Source organism: Populus trichocarpa, chromosome 7 (assembly GCF_000002775.5).
Source record: "Populus trichocarpa isolate Nisqually-1 chromosome 7, P.trichocarpa_v4.1, whole genome shotgun sequence".
Taxonomy (NCBI): Eukaryota; Viridiplantae; Streptophyta; class Magnoliopsida; order Malpighiales; family Salicaceae; genus Populus; species Populus trichocarpa.
In genome coordinates, this window is record NC_037291.2 from 10,434,556 (window position 1) to 10,457,128 (window position 22,573).

The following is a 22,573-nucleotide window of genomic DNA, read 5'->3' on the forward strand; positions in this document are numbered from 1 at the left end:
CCAATACCTTTCTCCCCAGCAATTACCCTCCATCAACAGCACGAATTATTAATTATAATCCACGTACGCTACCATGTGGTCCCCAATTCCCAATACAGCACAATGACGTCATCTTGATGACATCACCATGCATAGCCAAGAGTCGGCACGTGGCACGCTTGAGGCACCTTCATTGTAACTCACCAGGAAGGTGTCTAGGAAGGAGAGCAGATCAAAAGAATTAAAAATAACCATTTTTTTGTAATAGAAATGTTCACTTTATTATAAATATATAAACATGTATATATATATTGGAAGCATGCCCACCATATTTAATACGTGTCCCTCTCTATCAGCACCACTGTGTCCAGAGACTCGCCATTTCTGTGAGTAATGGAGTACTATCCTCAGAACCCTAAACCTAGCTATAATTATTCTTATATCAATGAAGGTTTAGATCCGTGGGCGATTGAGTTTCAGCCGTCGGATTATCTCATGCTTGATGATGGATTTGGTGAAGATGATTCATCCTCGCAAAATATGGTATCACCGGAGCAAGTTGCCAGTGGTTCATCAACCGGATACAGTGGTGCAACATCAAGAAATAATAGCATGCAAGTGATGATATTGATGCCCATTTTAGATTATTCTACTGCTAATCCTTTAATTTCTTCTGAAGAAAAAACGAAAGATGCAAATAAAGATTAGCTTTTATTTTGTTTCTTGAAGATCCAAGATGCTAATGATCTTTTCTACAACTTTTTTTTTTTTTTTTTATCTGTACAGAAAATGCAAGAATGGAGTGAAGAAGAACAAGACAGAAGTGGAGCATAGAGTTGCATTTAGAACAAAATCTGAGCTGGAGATCATGGATGATGGATTTAAATGGAGGAAGTATGGAAAGAAGTCAGTCAAGAACAGCCCAAATCCAAGGTAAGAATGTAGAAATATAATTTTTTTTTAAAATTATATATTTAGATAAAGAGAGTTAATTCACGAGATTTTCATAGGTGGTCAAGCTATCTGGGATCTCATGTACATGATCTTTATGGCATTGATAAAGCAATTCTCAACTATCTCACAATTGTCATACTAATTAACTATAATATATAAGAAATATTTAATGCTCAAGGACCCATTTCTCTGAAGTTCTTGATTGATGGCCTTAGATTAGGTTGGCTGCAGTAATATAACATTTTTTAATAATTTGAATAGGCACAGCAACTTCTCTAATTAGCCTTTATAAAACATCAGTTATCGTCTACTTTGCAATTTGCACTTGGGATTCTCAGGCCACTGCCCACACACTCACAGTCACCACCACAGTTGAGAGACCAGAGATGGTGGATGAAGAGCGAGCAAGGGCATCATTCACGTGAAACCCATAAAAAGCAGCCCATGGTTTTATGCACTCGTGTCTTAGCTAGCGAAAAACATTTGCTCGCAGCACTGAAGGCGACTGAAAGGCGCTCACCGATCACATCATATAGAGCGCCAGCGCACCTAGCTAGCTAAGAAGATATCAACATGCCTTTTATCCCCATCTCCCTATCTGCACAATACACACACACATATAGCCCGAGTGTCTGTGTTGTGTTGCTTGACTTTTCCATTTATTCGGCGATAAATAAGCTACATGTATACACATGTCCTGCCAATTAAGACATCTTTTGCAGCCAGCGCACTGAGAGTAATGAAGGGATATTGCCATGGCTCTACATGTATATATCTACTATATGCTATATGCATGTGGTCCAGGAGCTTGCTGGGAAACTTAATAATGTCCTGCTTTCGGGGCTTTTCATTGATAAATAGTACTCTTATACAAGTGAATATTACCTGATTTCATAGCACTCTCTTGGTATTTTAGACTCCCATTAACTTAATCTCTTGCATCCATTAGAGATGGAACCGCAAACAGCTCATTTGTTTTATGAATTAATCAGAGTAAAGTAAGAGTAGCTAGCTAGGGACTATTCTATATATATTTCGATTCTTATAGACTTTCACTTGTGATTGTGTAAGAAAAATGACCCCCAGGAAAATGGCATGAGATTGGATGGATTTGATGCAATTATACATGCTTGAATACAAAAGCTCAGAATAGTGGTTCCAATATGAGATTATTGGAACCACGCCACTCCAACAATTGATTTTTTGTGTTTAGTTTTGTAATTTTCTGAATTATAATGAAATAAACTATTATAAATTATAATGACTTGTCATCTGTCAAGTTGTAATAACCATATATATATATATATATATATATGAAAGCCCACTCATTATCCACAGGAATGAAGGTCTCCATCAATCGTTATATATGGTGCAAATACATCTGCATTGAGCGTACTTTATAACCTGTGAGTAGAGTGAAGAGTCCAGTTAATCTCCCCTCGCACTTTAAGGCAGGAAAACATTGCAATGATTTATGTGGGCAGGCCCACGATCCCATTTCTTAAGATTTACAGCTGAAAACGCATTATTCGTATGATCATGACCACCACCCATACCTACATGCATCTTCATTAATTTATAGATTTAGTGATTGTTTGGAAGGAAAAAAATTAAAAGAATAGAAAGGATTATGAAAAGACTGCACAGTCGTGCTTAGAAACAAATTAAAAGAATAGAAAGGATTGTGAAAAGATTGCCAAGAGTAGATCTCTAGACTCTCTAGCTATATACATGCTTTGATAATGAACATGGTTTTTATATATATATATCTTTGTTATTCTAAGTTGATTTCTGTAATTAATTGTGCAGGAATTACTACAAATGCTCAAGTGGTGGATGCAATGTAAAGAAGAGAGTAGAAAGAGATAGAGAAGACTCAAGATATGTGTTAACTTCATATGATGGAGTGCACAACCATGAAAGCCCTTGCATGGTCTATTACAATAACCAGATGCCTCTCATGGCTTCTAATGCTTGGACCTTGCAACCTTCTTCTCTCCACTCTTCTTCCTTTTCCTAGTTCAAAATATCTATATCGTTTTCTTCAGTTCAAATGTTTTGGCTTTTCTTTTTATTTCTTTTCTTTTTCACTGTAATTTTATAGATATATACCATGAATATTTATATTCAATCGATGTTTACCGATGGATTTAATAATAGAAAAAATCAGTCAGTAAATATTATATTAACGGAAAAATTCCATTAATATTTTTGTTATTTTTTCCCTATAATATAGTGATTTGGGTGAGAATGATGCGTTAGCGGGCACACATAAATTTTTGGTTATGGTCATATCCACAAGGCTGGGCTCTGGGCTCAATGATAAGTTTTAACTGATAAGAAACAAAAGAAAAGAAAAAAAAACCCTAAAAAAGAAGTTCGAAAATTATAAATTCATCCTTGGAGAAATCTTGACCCAGTCCAATTAAAACCTAGCTCAACTACTTGAAAAACAATGAAAATTCTAGTGCAGCACAGCCCATAACCACCAAGTCAACAAGGTTTCCACGTCCTAAGAACAATCAAAGCCCATAATTCCAATACAACTTCTTTTAACGCCATAAAAAAATATTTAAATTGTAAATAATTATTTGATATCATTAATATAGATGATCCAGTGAGTGAAACTTAAAATCTGCAGTCTTGATTCCTTACCTAATTCAAAATAAATTATTTGAAAGTTATTTTACTTTAACATTTAGTCATTTTAGAAATAACTCAGTCAGACTCGATTGACCAACAAGAAAAAAAATAAATTGTGTGAGAGTTTTCTCGACGTGATTTAGTCAATTTAACTAGTTCAAGAATAACTTGAAAAATTATTAAAAAATTCAAGGGTGAAACTAAATTAAGATAAAAAATTGAAAAAAAAGAAGAAGAAGAGGAGGGAGGGCACGTATAACAGTAAAGCAAGTGCATTTACCCCATTAGTTTGTTTAGGTAATCGCTCTAACATTCTCCTTTACCTCTGTTCAATCTCTCTAAATGACCCATCAATAGAAATAAAAATTATTTATATAAATCTGGAAACTAAATGTCATGATTCACTCACTCAGACAAGAAACCCTTTCTGTAAGAATGTAGGCTGGTGAGAGAAGTACACTATCGATCCTAAGATAATATACCTTATATTATACTAAATCCTCGAACACTTAATAAACATGTTGAGATGGCCGAGTTGGTCTAAGGCGCCAGATTAAGGTTCTGGTCCGAAAGGGCGTGGGTTCAAATCCCACTCTCAACAGCAACGTTTTGCCCTTTTCTTTTATGGATACAACAACGCGTTAATCTTGCGCGTGATCCACTTCCCTCGTTTTCAACCCCAGGAACTAACTTTTCCAGAGAAGTTTCAATTTTATTATTTTATTATTTTTATTATTTATGGGAAAGATTCCATGCACATATTGGCATTGCAATCCTATTCGGTGAAGGTATTTATATTTTAGCGTGGAAGTGTGGTTAAGGTTGTTTTTTTAAATATTTTTTATACTGAAATGCATTAAATGATATTTTTTTTATTTTTAAAAAATTATTTTTAAGATCAGCATATCAAAATAATCCAAAATATAAAAAAAAAATAATTTTTTGGGGAACGTAATTTACATCACGTTCCCAAACGTTCTCACTTTTAAATTTTATATATTTTTTTAGATTTTATGTGATTAAAATATGTTTTGTAATTACAAATAAGGTTTTTCAGGTTAATTTGATTTATTTTTTCTCAAGTTTTTGGGTGAGAAATGTTAAAATCTAATTTTTTTAGTTTAAAAACTTAGAATTTAATTTTTTAATAACCAGAAATAAGTCTATAATCAATAAAAAGAACTAGCCTGGGCTCTAAATCTCATGCGCATGGGCTTGGTTATAGGGTCAAACATGTATGTGCCATTTTTTTTAGCGTAACCATATGGGAGATTGATTCTCTAAGCCTTTTTGTTTTTTATTATATCTTAAAATTAAATTCTATCTAGATAATTAATTATAATAATATTTAAAATTATTAAATTATTCCATGCTTTTTAATAATATTTTAGCTTTTTATCGTAATAGTTTTAAATTCTAATTTTTACTTTTTTATATAATTAAATACGAAACTAATGAGCACATGTTTAAAATAAATTGGCAGAATTATTCACTGAGAATAATATTATCAATTAATTTATGAAAATATTTATATAAATCTAGTTTCAGTTTTTTTTAAGAGATTACTCGTGCATATTCAATGATAATTTATTTTATTTTACATGTTTTTTTTATATGATTTTATCAAATTAATTTTTATTTTTATTTTTATTTTTTATACACTGCGTCAAAGCTATTATGACATTTATTTTTATTGAAATCCACTTTTTGTATGCCAAGTTTCTGTTTAAAAATCATTCTTTGTAGACACATTTTTGCTAAAACACCATGAATAAGAAATTAGGCTTTTGGTAAAAGAAATATGTTTTTTCTCCAAGATTAAAATCATTTGAATTCTTGTGAATGTTTATTTCGTGTTGGATTTTCATTCAAAATATCATGCTACTTGTACAAAAAAATACATATTTTCATCAAAATAAAAAAGAATTGCATTGATAAGAAAATTATCTTTTGACTATAAATATTAGTGTTTTTTATAATGTCATTGTGATTCTAAAAAAATATTTATTTTTATTACCATATAATTAAATAAAAATACATTTTAAAAATTGCTTTATAAAAGCCATACAACTAGTGCAAATAACTAAAACAATATCCATTTTGACCATTCATAAAATACTAATCATTAACTAGGTAATTTTTCCTCGATTCTTACACTCTAATCCCTGTAGTTTGCAACATTTACAATCCAATTACTAAATTTTATTTCTTTTCAATTTCATCATTTAAAGTTATATTTTCATGATTTTATGTACTTAAATATGTTTTGATATGTTTTCTCTTACATTATGCATCGTAAATATTTTGATATTAAATAAAGATAAAATTACTCTAACCATCATGTAGTTTAATTATTTTTTTTCCCATTATGCCTCTGTTCTTTTAAAACTTGTAGTTTATATCCTTGAGTTTATAAGTTTATAACATTTTATATCGTGTCAAGAAAAAGTCCACAAAAAATTGATTTATTTACAAAATTAACATTATATTTCAATTAATGACTAAAAAACTTTTATATTAAATATTACTACTTTGTTGTCTAATAATTAGTACCCCCTCTTACTCTCTATTCCCCCACTTTGACCATCATCTCATTGTCATCCAACACAACTACGACAGATGAATTAGTATTTTCTAAACAAATTTTAACCCCTATCAACCTTATAACCTTTCATATTATTCTCTTCGTTAGTGTTATATTGTCTAGAGAAAACCAAAATATTATAAGGTTTTACATTATATCTCTATAAACCAACATCAATCTTTGCTTTGCTTTGAAAAATAGAGGTAGTGAAGATATCCTTCTCATAAGTTGCTATTTTCTAAAAGAACAATATATCAAAATCAAAGTTAATTGATGCTAGAGATTATTGTTCTAGAATTAAGGCATCTAAACACTTAAAATGAAGGATGGATTAGGTGTATCTCTAAATTCGACAATTAATGCAAATTACTTCAAGTAAACAAAATAACCAACAATGTAATTAAAGTACTTCAAGTAAGGATATAAGAAAAAGAATTTGCAAATTCATTTTTACCGTGGTTCGGCAAGCCTAAACCCACATTTCAAATACCAAACCGTACTAAAGTATTGATGAATAAGAGGTCAACCTGTTCATTTGGTCACACCAAACAGTCAACCGGTTCATAAAGAATTCAAGATTTATCAATTTAACTGTCTTTCTTAGATTTTATTATCAATCTTTTAATGCATGTACAGTGAAGTGTGTGAGTTCATTTTAATTGTGCTATCAAGTAAGATGTAAAAATTTAAATTTGATCACTAAAATGAATACTTAATCTAAATCTTCACTTTGCTTTCTTCTTGATTGATTTCGTCATGAAATCCATCATGTTTATTGATATGTTTTTTTTATATCTAAAACATGTTTAAAGCTTATTCTTAACCAAGTATATTATTAGTTCATTTTCTATTTTATTTTTATCATCAAAATATATAAAAATATGAATGTGTGACACTAAAGATCAACAATTTCTCTCTTTTTTTATGATGACAATAAATAGATATCTTAGATGCTTAAAATGTGTCTCTCTATATCTTTTGCAATGTAATATATAAGAAACTTTAACAATTTAGCACAATCAAAGCAATGTAATAATATATGCATCAAATTTCTCCTCCTCAATGTAAGCATATATTATCAAACACTTCTCTCTCTCTTTTTGCAATGGAATGCACACATGCAAATTACATTTCTCTTCCCCTTGGTCATAAAAAAATGGCATTGCCTGATTACGAGGGCATTGCCTGATTTTTTTGGGGGCTAAATTGGAAATGATTTTAGTTTTATGATCTAGTTTAGGATCACGTAATAATTGCGGGCCAAATATATCATTTTCCTCTATTTTTTTTTTTTAATGTTCTATTCTGATTGATCAGTTTTTTATAGTTCGCCTTACCACCATACGAAAAGCTTAATTAGCTTCAATTTTAAACTGAGAGATTCACTTCTTCCTTTATTCTATAGCGAATTTGAAGAGGAACCCACTTCTTAATTCTGTCTTTCTTGAAATCCATCTGAGAATTTGTTGCTGGATCTGTTACTATTATTGGGTTTTGTGAAGATTCATTTTTATCATAGCTTTTTTTATTTTTTTATTCCCTCCAGTTTTGGGTGGTTTCAATACGAGGAAAACATGAGCTTAGATCATTTTAGGTTGCTTGTAATGTACTGATATGGACTTGAATTCAGGGGTACCCTTTTGGAGAATTTATTGTTCTTTGTCGAGGTTGAGTGTCTGTTATGGTACTTATTTTGCTGGTCTAGTTTTGAAGGAGTGATTTACTCTTGTTTTGGAGAAGAAAAACCATTACTGCTATGTTTTGGAGGGACCGTGAGAGAGAAAACAAGGACCAAAATGGTGGACCACCTTGTGGTCAGGTTCGAGTTCTTGTTGTTGGTGACTCAGGTAATTTTCTTTTTATTAATTTGCACTCTCTATTGTTTAGTTTATTGAATTTGCAATGCGTGTTTTATCGGTAATTTTATGTAAGGGGATATTGGTGAATTATGCTTCTGCTATATCCTTGTTTAGATAGAACCTGGATAGTATTAGAAGGTTTCTTGAAAGAATAGAAGTGAATGTCTCTAGTGGACTTTGAGTAGTAACATATGCAATTTCTGCTGGAATCCATATCAGATGGTCTGGATTGTATACCTGTAATCTTGCCAATATGACTAATTGATGGTCTAAATACTTCCATTTTGGACCAAAAAAAGATGGTGATGTGCGTTGGGCTGATTATCCTTTGCATGGCATGTAGTTGATGATGATTCGATAGTTACAATGTGTCATTCTTAGTGTGAGATCTAAAGAGCTTGGATGGAGATTTTATTTCTGTTATAGATTCGGAGTTGAGGGTAGTCTTTTGCACTTTAAGACTGATTTAGGCCTTCAAATCTCCAGGGTTTTTGCTTCAACTCTGATCACCAAGATGATTCCTTTAGGCATTGGTAAAGTGAAATATCAGCTGCAATTATCAACATCTTCTACAAACATGATGTGCAAGTTTAATCCCCAGGAATACTGACTAGTTATTATTTTAATTTACTGGAAACCTATAGGGCTGGAGAGTATATTTCAGATTGAGGCTGGAAGAAGGAAAGAAAACTGGAGCTTGATCAATATTTATGAATTTCTGTGGTTATCTCTGTAGCAGTTTTATTCACAGAAAACTAGTCTCTGTGACTTGGGAAATCAGCTCTGGATTTTGTTCAAATAAGGGACAGTAGAACAATTACCTTTGTGGTTGTTGGTGTTTTGGTGCGGCAGGGATAGAGGAGCTGTGTAGAGCATGTTATGCAGATGGCATGAACATTTCAGACTCCTCTAAGTTTATATTTTTGGGCCTTGTAAATCTCTCTTTAAGGCAGAACGTTATTTGGATGATATAATGTTAAACAGTTGAGGCTCCTCTAGGATTATTTGGCATGTGTGGGGCTCAATATTTGTTCTTAGCCATTAATAATAAATAGTAATAGGTTAAAACAGTTGCCCGCATATTGGTTCTCAAAATAAAAGAATGTAAACTCAAGTGTGCCTGCTTCTGTTCAACTCACTCATTGATTGTTATTTGTTGGAGGACATGTGATTTGCTTGCATGATTTGTGGGTTGCTTGTAAGAAGTGGAAGTCATTTTCTCCTCTATGATCCTTACTATATTCCTCCTCTTTGGAAGCTGAGTTGAAAATATTTCAGTTTGCTTGAGCTCATTTGAGCACCGGAGACCATCCAAAGTAGAAGCGATTTGTTGCATTATTTAATTCATATACTTGTAACTCGATCTTCATGCACTACTATTATGTATTATGTTTAAACAATGATTAAGCACTTCAATGGCAAATAAAAGGTGAACTGCCGTCCCCTTTATTGGCTGACATGCCTGAAATTAGCACTTAAAATATGGTCCTAAGAGCTTGCCGTCGATACATGACTCTCACCTGAAAATGCCTGTATTTTCTCTGTTAATTTCTTGACATTTTACTTCTTGTGGTTTAACTTTAATCTTGTTCGTTCACATTTATCTATCAACCATATGCTGACTGTGAGGATTCTGTAGGGATTGCAACTTTTGAGATGGAGTATGGGCACTGGTTGGAGGAGCAAAACAGACATATTTGTGATATGAGGACTGCTTTAAACGCTCATATAAGTGACGTAGAGCTCCACATACTTGTAGAGAGTGACATGAGCCACTATTCCGAACTTTTTCGCTTGAAAGCAATTGCAGCAAAAGCTGATGTTTTCTATGTGATGTCTGGCTTGTGGAAATCGTCGGCAGAAAGGTTTTTCTTGTGGATTGGAGGGTTTCGCCCTTCAGAGCTTCTTAAGGTGATGAATTAGTTATTAAAATTATCAATTGAAGGTTATATATGGGGGTGCCTTTGAACTTATGAAAGACCTCATTTTGATCTCACCACCTTGCCAAGGTGGGTAAACTTGATCTAAAACTGTGACAACTTATCACTGCATTCCGGTCTGCGCTGATGCTCGGCTCGGTGTATTAAATTTCTTTCACGTCGAGCATTATGCTGGCAATTGTTAAAGTGCGTGACATATTACCAGTCTGGCTTATTAATTATACAGTTGGTTTTTGGTCATTGTCTGCTTTGCTGTAAATATGGTTAGGGCCCTTGTTACTCCAAAACTGTGGTTATTGTGTTGTCTTGCACATAATAGCCAGCAAGTCCTGTCTAGTCATGTAAAGTGCAAATATTTATACAGTGATAATTCATTTGGAGGGTTCTGCTATTGGTATAGAGTCATGCTGATTGCATGTGGTTGTTAAAAGAGCATTTCTCACTTCCTAGACATAAGTATCGGCACCAACATATGTTATAGATTAGCATCTTATCATTTGGTTCATACGATTAATAAGTTCTTATATCATTCAAATGGTTGCTTCATTGACTCAAGTATTCATTTTATTCTGTGTTTCTGGACTTTGTCATATTTTCTATTCCGACCCAGTTCTTCTGAGATATATTCACAAATTTATGTTGATTACAGATTCTCGTGCCTTGCATGGAGCCCTTGACAGAACAGCAAGTTGTGCATGTTCTTAATCTTAGACAATCATGCCAGCTAGCTGAAGATGCTCTTTCACAAGGTTTGGAAAAACTCCAGCAAAATGTAGCAGAGACTGTGGCAGCTGGTCAGTTGGGTGAAGCAAGTTACTCGCCTCATATGGAAACTGCAATGGAGAAGTTAGAAGCTCTGGCCTGCTTTGTGCAGCAGGTCTTATAATGCACCTTCTCTTTGCATTCTCGAATGGTTTTAGTCTAAGTTCTTAGGCATGTGCACTCATAACACATACACAATCCATGAAGTAATCACTTCAATTTCAGAGGAAAAGGCCTTCTTAACTTGCATTAAAGCATATTAGTGCCTTGTGTCATGAAATAATCTTGTTATGCAGATGTGGGTGATATCCAAGTTTTCGCTAGCATTTAGGTCAAAATTGGTTGTGCTTGAAGTTATGCTCCCCAGCTTTCTGAATGAGGTCAATCAGCTGGGCTTGTTGATATATCTAACATCAACTCTTTGTTTTAACAGGCAGACCATATACGCCAGGAAACTTTGCAGCAGATGTCTCGGATCTTAACAACACGTCAGGCAGCTCGAGGGCTGCTTGCCTTGGGAGAATACTTCCAACGGCTTCGGGCTCTGAGTTCACTTTGGGCAACTCGCCCACGTGAGCCTGCCTAGCTTTCATATTAGGACCCTATAGCTGGTCAAGATCTCAAGGAGATAATCATCACTGGAGCAATACTCAGAAAGAAAAGGGGCGTCTTAGGGTAATGATGTAATCTTATGTAGACAATTCAAGCTGCTGACATTTTTCAAGCAGCCTCCTACAACTGGAAAGTTTTAGATATAAATAGCCATTCTATCAAGAGGAAGCTTGTGGTTAAATCAATTTTCAGTGCTGCTACTGTCTTGAAATCAAATGATATATCACGTTGAGTCTGCAGATGAAACTTTGTCATGTAAATTGTAGTCTACTTGTGTTTGTATTTTTGTTCTACTTGTGTTTGTATTTTTGTTCTGCCATGTACATAAATCGTGAGAATTGCAAATTATTTGTTGCCTCCCATCTCCCTTGCTTATACTGAAATGGTCAATGTAGGCTAGGAAAACCCTACCTGACAATGAACTCTAGGTCAATAATGAATGGCATGGATGTTTTGCTGCCAAAATTATGTAATATCATTGATGCACAATTAAGAAGATGCAACTCATAGCCATTTTGTTTCCATTAGTTTCTGTTTCATTTCCAGGGAATTCTGACTGGGACAGCTTTAGCTCAGTTGTCTTGTGATATAATGAACATGGATAATTACTGGAAATAACCTAGTTGTCATACAACAGGATAGTGTTCCAGCAACACAAGCAAAGCCCTAAGCTAAAGCTATTCATAAACCACTCAAAAGGGATGTACAAAAGTAAGTAGCAAAGCTAAAAAGAAAGCGATGTTGTTACTATCGTATTACTAGTTCTACTAATCTTGCTGTAATCATTAAAGCATGCAACTTTGTCAGCAATACTGAACTAACCAATCCATGTCATTCCACTAATTAAAACGACAAATCTTTGGACGTGTTCATTAGATTGCCACTATCAATCCACCATCCTGAGTCCACACTTCAATGGCTTCATAGAATTGTTTAACATGATTGGTCTCTACTTTTTATCTAGCTAGTGATATTTCTTGTCATTTTCGTTTCTTTTCTTCTGTACTAGCAATTTTTTCTCCCTTTTTCTGGTTTGTAGTTTATGTTTGGTACAAGGAGAAATATAAAGCAAAGAGCATTTCCAGTTTCACTTTGTGAGTTTTTTAATCTTCTTATCCATCCCCACCACTTCTATATCACCAGTTGAGCTCAATCAATATTTTAGTCTTCAGAATCCACATTTAGAGATGGTAAGGCACATGGCCTGATTTGGAGGGTATTGCTGAGTAACCTGGAACTACAGAGCCAATAATTCTGAAAAATTAGACACTCAGAGGTCCGAGGTCCTCTTGCAATAGAAGTTTTTCTTCAGTATTGACTCTGCCTGCACCTTAAAAACGAAAGAATCTAATGCCTTGCCAGCATCGTTGACCTAAAAATTATCTGCCGCACACACCGATAACCGCTAAAGCCTTTCTTGGATTATGTTTCCTTGCATGAGTTTTCAAGTAATGTATCCATTGGTGCACATCATGACATGTGCATCCACAGAACATGGAAATACAGTTTGATTTTTTCAGGTAATAGAATCAGAAACAAGCAAACTCATCCTATTGTTAGAAAGGTTAGATATTTGCTCGATATTATTGAAAGCAACCTATCAGAAGAGATCGATGCCAAAAAATGTGAATAATTACATATTGATCTCAGCTTCTGGCAGGTAGCTCCTCACAACTTTGACATTGAATAGTCCAACGCGTCAACAAGACAGTCTGCGTATGCCAAAACAAAAACCGTGACATTAGATCATTTGGTTGAAAAGAGCATGTAAACAAAATTAACAATGGTAATCATCATGCAAGCAATTCAGAGCTTTTTTTCACAGAAACTGCAGTTTTTAAAAGCTCTCAGAATCTCTCCTGAAAGTTACCTTATTGCTTATCTAAAAGCACGAGGGTTTAATTTATTTAAGCACTTGAAGAGACATGAAGAGTACCTGCATCATCTTTGGTGAAGCACATCGGTGGTTTGATACGAAACACATTTCCATGTATTCCACCTTTGCCGACTAAGATGCCAAGCTCTGCACTCAGGAACCAGTGATGATAAATACAAAGTAGAAATCGATGAGAAAATCATTTCATAATCAAAGGCTTATCTTTTCTACGTTTAAGGTGTTCGGAGGTTGTGCCTTGTTACCTTTAAGTTTCTCAAACAAGATTGCAGTTTCTGCTTTGGCAGGGGTTTTTTCCTTCCTGTCAGTCACAAGTTCTATCCCTACCATTAAGCCCCTGCCCCTTACATCTCCAATGACTGAAACAACAATTAAAATTTCAGAGCAGCTTAAAATATCATAAAAAGTTAAACAATGTGTCGCACTAAACTAGTAGTAATTCAGAAGTTACATATCAACATCTATATTCATGTAATCATCACATCTGACGAGAATGTTGATAAAATTTGGACTTCTGTTTGGCTGGCTTGATTTCTATTCTGCACAAGGCTACAGAAGCAGCAAAACTAATTAATCCTACATGAAGCTGTTAAGGAAAGAAACTAGCCTGGCTCATGTCTTACAAAAACACACATGTGCACAACATTCACATGCAGCTTATTTGTGTAATAGCCCATCCCAAGACATTGTACAAGCACATGCATAAAAGAAAACTCATCTGCACACACTTACAGGAACTAGGTTTTTGGCACAAACTGCAAAATAAAGTGCTAATGATATACTATATACGTTAGGAGTGATTTAAGAAACTTATTTTATGTTATTTAGGGTTTTAGAAACAGGAAAACAATGAAAAGATGAGATTACTTTATTTTTTAGGTTTTAATAATTTCTTTTTTAAGAATATCTTCAATGTTTATTTTTTCCCTTAATTAGAGTGAGGTGGAATTTACATATTACTATTGGAGATATGCTATAATGTTAATATTGTATTAAATTTATAATAATCAATCAAAAGTTTTTTAAAAAAGTTGTGCTTTTATATATAGTTATGGATGAAAAGAGCCCTAAGCAAAAATCTAGTTAGGTTTACTCTAGTGTATGTTGGTATATGAATAGAACCACACTCAAAAGTATGGTTTGCTATAGCAAGTTAGTAATAGCTGGTTTGCATTTGAAAGTAGTTCGGATTTCAGATGGTGCAAAAAGACAGCCAGCAGAATACTTAATATACAGCGAGCAGAAAATGTCATGTAAATCACAGAGGCAAATATCACAACAGAGTTTTGAGATGCCAAGTTCAAGATAAATTACTGTCATGACTTCTTTGTAGCTCCCTCAAACGTCCACTCAAGTGCGAACCAACAGCAGCACAATGCTCTTGACGCTTCTCTTGGTCTATGACTCTCAATACTTCAAGTCCACCAGCAGAGCACACGGGGTTCCCACCAAAAGTATTGAACTGAATTTTTTGCGCCATTACTCGTGCTATTTCTGGTGTTGTTACTACGGCTCCTAATGGCAAACCATTGCCAATGCCCTGATAAATGCTATTTGGTGTTACTTGTGGGATGGTCAAGCAGTTTTCAAAAGATAGTGAAAGTAACATATTGAAGTGAGAGCTATTTAAAACATAGATTTTTTTCATTTTGACTTTCCTCTAATACAACATGCACGGATTCCTCAAGATAAAGTGTTTTATTATTATAAAACTCTATATGCTTTGCTAGAGGAGGAATAATCAAGAAAAATTCCTACATCGAATTTTAAATCAAATTTATCTAAATTATCTTTAGTGTCGAGAATAAAGCAATTTGAGCAAAAAAACATAAAATATGAGATGCTGGGTTTTTTTCATGTTCAAAGCTTATAAGAAGTTTTTCTCAACTCCAATATTAAAGTAACACGATTTAAAACATAGCAAGAAGTGTTTACAGATTCCTTCCAAAAATATTTAGGTTTGTCAAATTCATTTAACACAGTTCTTGTCATTTCTTGAAGAGACTGATTTTTTTCTTTCTACAACCCCATTTTGTTGGAGAGTTCTAAAAGTTGAAAAATTATGGTGGTATCTTTTTTCTTCACACAAAATTTCAAACAAATCACTTAGAAATTCACCATCATGATCACTCTTTATATTTATTATGGAAAAATCTTTTTTATATTCAACTTTTTTTGAAAACTTTACAAATTTATAAATAATCATCTTTAGATTTAAAAAATAAAACTCATGTATATCCTGTAAAGTCATCAATAATTACAAACACATATCAATTATCACTAATACTTCTAGTTCTAGTTGGTCCAAAAAGATTTTTGTGTAGTAATTCTAAAGATCTTTCATTTGAAATGTGATTTTTTCCCTTAAAAGAAGCTTTCACTTGTTTATCCATTTGACAAACATCACATAACTTTTTTTTTAAATACTATATGTGCAAGACCCTCAACCAGTTCATTTTTAACTAGCTTAGAAATGATGTTCATGCCAATATGACCTAGTCTTCCATGTTAAACTTGGGTTAACTCGAGTTTATTTTTAATAGATTTTTTTTTTCAATTTCATCTTTTAACATTAGTTTGATTGAGAATTGAGCTTCATAATTTATTTTAATTTGTTTTTTATTGGGTTATCCCAGTCTCATGATTCGAGTCGCGAGTTTGACAAGTTAACTCAGGTTGACTTAGTTTATTTTTTTGACATTTTTTAATTAGTTTTTTTCTTCAATTTCATCATTCAGTAATGAGTTTATCGAAAGTTGAGCTTCATAATTTATTTTAATTTACTTTTTCTATGATGTTATTATGGTCTCATGACCTGCATGAAGAATGATAAGTTAACTTGAATCAATCCAATATGTTGTCATCTCAATATATATATAAAAATACCATCTTGAATATTTATTTTGAGTTAAACTATTTTTTATTGGTTGTTTGAGTTGTCTTTAGACCTGCCAAGTCAATCGAGTTATATCAAGTAAATTTTCACATGGTTGAAAATTTTTTCTATTAGAAAAAATACTGATAATATTTAAATATTTTTTTACATTAAAAAAATTAAATCTGACCATAACATAATGCAAGCTAATAATCTAATCTAGAGACTATTTCAAAACCAATTCCTTGTCTCGAATAATTACAAGAATATAAGAAAATATAAAAAAATGAGAATGGGTTATTCAATTTATTATGATATAAGAACTCCAGTAAAAGATTTTAAAGCTCATTTAGAAAATTCCTAAAAGATGGATTGCAAATGAGGGGATTTTAGAGAACCAATCCACATATAGAATAATTATAAAAATATAAAACAATATAAAAGATCGAGAATGCAAATGAGGGTTTTTTTTTTTTTTAATGAAACTCACACTCAACTATCTAATTCAATTGATACCGATTTATGAGAGTGTTGTTCAACAAATGGCATTGCCTGATTTTTTTTGGGGGCTAAATTGGAAATAATTTTAGTTTTATGATCTAGTTGAGGATCACGTAATAATTGCGGGCCAAATATATCATTTTCCTCTATTTTTTTTTTTTTAATCTTCTATGATCTGATTGATCAGTTTTTTATAGTTCGCCTTACCACCATACGAAAAGCTTAATCAGCTTCAATTTAAACTGAGAGATTCACTTCTTCCTTTATTCTATAGCGAATTTGAAGAGGAACCCACTTCTTAATTCTGTCTTTCTTGAAATCCTGAGAATTTGTTGCTGGATCTGTTACTATTATTGGGTTTTGTGAAGATTCATTTTTATCATAGCTTTTTTTTTTTGTTCCCTCCAGTTTTGGGTGGTTTCAATACGAGGAAAACATGAGCTTAGATCATTTTAGGTTGCTTGTAATGTACTGACATGGATTTGAATTCAGGGGTACCCTTTTGGAGAATTTATTGTTCTTTGTCGAGGTTGAGTGTCTGTTATGGTACTTATTTTGCTGGTCTAGTTTTGAAGGAGTGATTTACTCTTGTTTTGGAGAAGAAAAACCATTACTACTATGTTTTGGAGGGACCGTGAGAGAGAAAACAAGGACCAAAATGGTGGACCACCTTGTGGTCAGGTTCGAGTTCTTGTTGTTGGTGACTCAGGTAATTTTCTTTTTATTAATTTGCACTCTCTATTGTTTAGTTTATTGAATTTGCAATGCGTGTTTTATCGGTAATTTTATGTAAGGGGATATTGGTGAATTATGCTTCTGCTATATCCTTGTTTAGATAGAACCTGGATAGTATTAGAGGGTTTCTTGAAAGAATAGAAGTGAATGTCTCTAGTTGACTTTGGGTAGTAACATATGCAATTTCTGCTGGAATCCATTGGAATCAGATGGTCTGGATTGTATATCTGTAATCTTGCCAATATGACTAATTGATGGTCTAAATACTTCCATTTTGGACCAAAAAAAGATGGTGATGTGCGTTGGGCTGATTATCCTTTGCATGGCATGTAGTTGATGATGATTCAATAGTTACAATGTGTCATTCTTAGTGTGAGATCTAAAGAGCTTGGATGGAGATTTTGTTTCTGTTATAGATTCGGAGTTGAGGGTAGTCTTTTGCACTTTAAGACTGATTTAGGCCTTCAAATCTCCAGGGTTTTTGCTTCAACTCTGATCACCAAGATGATTCCTTTAGGCATTGGTAAAGTGAAATATCAGCTGCAATTATCAACATCTTCTACAAACATGATGTGCAAGTTTAATCCCCAGGAATACTGACTAGTTATTATTTTAATTTACTGGAAACCTATAGGGCTGGAGAGTATATTTCAGATTGAGGCTGGAAGAAGGAAAGAAAAACTGGAGCTTGATCAATATTTATGAATTTCTGTGGTTATCTCTGTAGCAGTTTTATTCACAGAAAACTAGTCTCTGTGACTTGGGAAATCAGCTCTGGATTTTGTTCAAATAAGGGACAATAGAACAACTACCTTTGTGGTTGTTGGTGTTTTGGTGCGGCAGGGATAGAGGAGCTGTGTAGAGCATGTTATGCAGATGGCATGAACATTTCAGACTCCTCTAAGTTTATATTTTTGGGCCTTGTAAATCTCTCTTTAAGGCAGAACGTTATTTGGATGATATAATGCTAAACAGTTGAGGCTCCTCTAGGATTATTTGGCATGTGGGGGGCTCAATATTTGTTCTTAGCCATTAATAATAAATAGTAATAGGTTAAAACAGTTGCCCGCATATTGGTTCTCAAAATAAAAGAATGTAAACTCAAGTGTGCCTGCTTCTGTTCAACTCACACATTGATTGTGATTTGTTGGAGGACATGTGATTTGCTTGCATGATTTGTGGGTTGCTTGTAAGAAGTGGAAGTCATTTTCTCCTCTATGATCCTTACTATATTCCTCCTCTTTGGAAGCTGAGATCAAATCCATTTTTTATTTTTATCTTTGTAGGTGTGGGTAAAACCTCACTTGTTCATCTTATTGTCAAAGGTTCTTCCTCCGCTCGCCCTCCTCAAACAATTGGATGTACAGTTGGTGTGAAGGTATGGTTTAATATGGCTTTGTTAGTTGACAATAACTTTGTAGTATATTGTTTGGAGTTCAAAATTTTTAACCAAGTTCTTACCATCACTTCTCTACAGCACATTTCTTATGGTAATTCCAGTAGCTCATCAAGCAGTATTAAAGGTGATTCTGAGAGAGATTTCTTCGTTGAACTCTGGGATGTGTCAGGTCATGACCGATACAAAGATTGCCGGTCTCTATTCTATTCTCAAATTAATGGTGAGTGCCGTTTTTTCTTCATGGCTAACTGTATTTGCTAAACTTGGTCATTTTCTATATGCATATTTAGTTATAACCAGCATTTGTTGGCTATGCATACATCAGTTAAAAACATTTACATCTCTTTGTAGGCATGAATGTTCTGTTTAGCTACAATTACACTGTAGATTTTCATTGAGAAAAGAGTATGATATTATGCTGTCTCCTTGGAACCTTCTTGTAAGCATCCTTATTTATTGATATCATTTGGATAAGGCTTTGGTTTTTACTCAGGCATTTACTATTTTTGTGCCAGTCTTATAGGAAGCAAGTTTGTGTTTACATCCTAATTCAATTATTAAATTTCATTAACGATGCACTTGAAGGTGCAGTGCAGTAGATTTAGAAAATGGTATAGAGATTTGTTTCTACTTCTTACTTATCTGATAAATTGGGTTCTTTAGAGGCAATTCTGCTAAGTACATGTGGAAATGATATTCCATAAAGCTTGTTATGATAGTTACTCCATCATTTTCATTTCAGCACCTCTTATCCAAAAATATTCAGACAGTTCTTTTCTGAATATTCCTTGTCATAACCATTGCGGCCCTTCCCCTTGTGTGACTTGCAAGATGTGCTGTCTTTGGCTTTTACATATGATTCTTGCTTTAATTTCTCCAGGGGTTATTTTTGTTCATGATCTCTCCCAGAGAAGGACCAAAACAAGCTTGCAGAAATGGGCATCTGAGATTGCTGCAACTGGAACATTTTCAGCTCCTCTAAGTTCTGGAGGTCCTGGTGGCCTTCCTGTCCCTTATATTGTTATCGGTAACAAATCTGATGTTGCTGCCAAAGAGGGTACAAGGGGAAGCAGTGGCAACCTTGTTGATGCAGCACGACAGTGGGTTGAGAAGCAGGGTCTGCTTCCTTCCAGTGAGGAAATTCCATTGACAGAAAGTTTTCCTGGAAGCGGAGGTCTTATTGCAGTAATCATTTCACCTTAAGCTTCCTCATGTAAAGATTTATTTAATGCAAATTGGGGTCAGTGTTTCTGTGTGTGAATTAATATTTCGAAGTAGTAAATGTGGAAATTGTAAAATATCTATTGCAAGAACACAGCTATCCCTATCCTTTTCTTCTTATATTTGCTCCTTCTATTCTTCTTTGTGTCTCTCTTTCCCTGCACAGAAGAACTTTGCTCTTTTATAGGATATCGCTTGTCTATCAACTTGTCCACTATTGAGAGACTAGACTAGTCTGCGTCCTTTTCTTTTATCTTTTATCATTGAATCCCCTAGCTTTCTTCCTCTTCTTCCACATTCACACATGCACACTCACATGCAAATGGGCACATTATATGCAACTAAATGGTTTGTATGATAGGACACTCAGAAACATGATCACAAATCTGGAGAAAACATATTATTATGTATTAGGACTTTTGGCATTGCATGTGTAAGATAACTGGCAAGTTGGTGTAACTTCTCTTGTATTGTGCAATGGCCATGCAGTTCTGGTTGTTAGTTTTCTCACTGGTTGGCATTTGGTGAGCTATGCCAAAATCAGTGATTTAGTTGTTTATGCATTGGTAGGGAGATTTAGGACTTATAAAGTGATATGGAACAAAGAGTGATGTCTTTGTAGTTGGCTATGTATATGTTTCAGGGAGTAGAATTTTAGGTGTAATATTTTCTATGCTAGATTCCTGTAGCTGGAATTTTACGCCTGTCACCTCCTTTTTTATTGTGTTATTCTTTCCTTATCTTAGTTTGAAAGTGTACTTTGAAAAGAATATTTTCCTTGAACTTTTGAGTAGAAGAGTACTAATCCGAGTGGTGAGTCTATCTAAGATTGTTTTTTTCTATCTTTAAACTATCAGTAGTCAATGTAATAGCTGGGCAAAATTTAGGTAGTTGGTCTAATCAGATGACTTTTCCTTAGTTAACAGCTGATACATCTAACAGAGGATGTATTAATAAATGTGAGACAGGATTTTGAATAAGAACTATCTCAAATATGTTGTGTATGCTAGCCAAAATCATGATCAATCAACTTAATCCCATCCCCTCCTTATCTGATTTGAACTCTTCATAATGGTGGCTTTGTTAACATGGGCAGGCTGCCAAAGAAGCAAGGTATGACAAAGAAGCTGTGGTAAAGTTTTTTCGAACAGTAAGTATTTGGCTCTTGTATCTTCATCTTTTAGTGTGTCTGTGTATATATTTATTCATTATTCATGTTGGACACTTTCCAACTTCTTTTGGATCACTTTGTTTCAGTTGATCAGGAGAAGATATTTTTCAGACGAACTACCTGCACCAAGTCCATGGTCTGCTTATCCAGTTCAGAGATCTGTCCAACGTTTAGATGAAAATACAAGTGACGAGGATCCATTTTACAAGACTACAAGGTACCCTATACTAATGATATTACTGTATGTTGCAAGATATTCATGTCAGCTATATCTGAGTGCCACAAAAAAAATGTCACTGTTTTATAAATTTAGATGAAAGCTGCATTTCACTTTATAAAGGGTATCAAACATTGAATTCCCTTGTCACCAAGATGCCCGAGTTGATTTTCTTCAATGCAGAAAATCTGTGTTGTGCTTGCGTTGGGAATGTTTTTTTCCTAACATATCCCAATATCATGCTTATTATGTACTTTGCTTTGCTGATATTTCATGCCACCCATGATCTTTTCTTGGGGGTGCTGGGGGACTGAGTTTTGCTGGCTTACATTATATGTTCTGCTTATGAATGAAAGAGAACTGTTGGAATGGTTACTGGTGTTTGATTGATGTCCTTTGTGGCTTGGTGAATGGTGATACAACTTAGAAGTTTGGTTTTGCTGTTACTATGTTCAGCTTCTTCTATTTATCATGTCATGTAGTTCATCTCGATTTTCTTCTTTTTAACGTGATTTGTGTTCCATTTGGGGATATGACTAGTCTTCTGCTATTGCAGCTTAGCAGGCGATCCTTACAAATACAATACGCTCCCTCCCCTGCCAGCTCAACGAAATCTTACACCACCTCCAACACTTTACCCACAGCAGCCGGTTTCGGTTACAGAGAGTTACAGCATTCCAAGATTTACCCTGACTGGCTCTCAAGAAATAAGCAACACTGCAAGATTGAAGCGAATGGATATTAATGTTTGATAATCTTCGGCTCTGGATTTGCTGTGCAAAGAATGCACTTTCCCTTGGTGCTGAGCTCTATTTGTTAATGTGGAATTCCTCTTGTTTTGCATGTAAACCGTTCAATTGATTTTTTTTTCATGGCCTACACCGCTGTAAGTTTTTGGGTTACAGTTTGGTCACAATTTACATGTATATTGATTGATTGGTCAACCTGAAGTAGTGGCAATTAATCTCCACGGAGGTCGGAACTCTTCTTTTTTGTCTCTGTAGTGGTTTTTGAGGAAAATATACTCTTAAAACTGTTTGTATCCTAGTTATTCTGCTTCAAAAAAATTCTTTGTTTAAACAAATTGGCTCTCAATCTTTAACCCCTACCTCTCCTTCCCTCCCAGAAGGGAAAATTATTGCTGCATAAGCATTGTTTTATGTTGTGATGAAATAGACATAATTTCCATGATCCATTGCCATCTGTGATGGTGGTAAACAATAAATC

The 22,573-nt window shown here is 34.0% G+C and overlaps 3 protein-coding genes and 1 non-coding gene across 5 annotated transcripts; 3 read left to right on the top strand and 1 right to left on the bottom strand.

Moving 5' to 3' along the window:
• The first annotated feature begins 285 nt into the window (after positions 1–285).
• LOC7457138 (probable WRKY transcription factor 51) lies at positions 286–3,080 on the top strand. Its single transcript, XM_024605234.2, has 3 exons — positions 286–593; positions 766–912; positions 2,743–3,080. The coding sequence occupies exons 1-3, from the start codon at positions 373–375 to the stop codon at positions 2,951–2,953; spliced, it is 579 nt and encodes a 192-aa protein (XP_024461002.1). The 5' UTR covers positions 286–372; the 3' UTR covers positions 2,954–3,080.
• A 1,016-nt stretch (positions 3,081–4,096) lies between these two features.
• Positions 4,097–4,177, top strand: TRNAL-AAG (transfer RNA leucine (anticodon AAG)). Its single transcript has one exon. It is a non-coding gene; the product is annotated as a tRNA-Leu (tRNA).
• A 3,273-nt stretch (positions 4,178–7,450) lies between these two features.
• LOC7456266 (small GTPase LIP1) lies at positions 7,451–22,430 on the top strand. 2 transcript variants are annotated; one of them, XM_002310570.4, is made up of 8 exons: positions 7,452–7,827; positions 17,133–17,312; positions 18,625–18,716; positions 18,816–18,957; positions 19,618–19,922; positions 21,055–21,108; positions 21,216–21,346; positions 21,903–22,430. In XM_002310570.4, exons 2-8 carry the CDS (start codon positions 17,222–17,224, stop codon positions 22,096–22,098), a joined length of 1,011 nt encoding a protein of 336 aa, XP_002310606.1. In that variant the 5' UTR covers positions 7,452–7,827; positions 17,133–17,221; the 3' UTR covers positions 22,099–22,430. The 2 variants fall into 2 exon arrangements, with proteins under 2 accessions (XP_024461199.1, XP_002310606.1); XM_024605431.2 differs by lacking the exon at positions 17,133–17,312 and having other exon boundaries at positions 7,451–8,007.
• LOC7457136 (alanine--glyoxylate aminotransferase 2 homolog 1, mitochondrial) lies at positions 12,829–14,742 on the bottom strand. Its single transcript, XM_002309999.4, has 4 exons — positions 14,542–14,742; positions 13,473–13,586; positions 13,270–13,356; positions 12,829–13,045 (listed from the first exon to the last, which is right to left on the bottom strand). The coding sequence occupies exons 1-4, from the start codon at positions 14,705–14,707 to the stop codon at positions 13,002–13,004; spliced, it is 411 nt and encodes a 136-aa protein (XP_002310035.2). The 5' UTR covers positions 14,708–14,742; the 3' UTR covers positions 12,829–13,001.
• Positions 22,431–22,573: the final 143 nt, after the last annotated feature.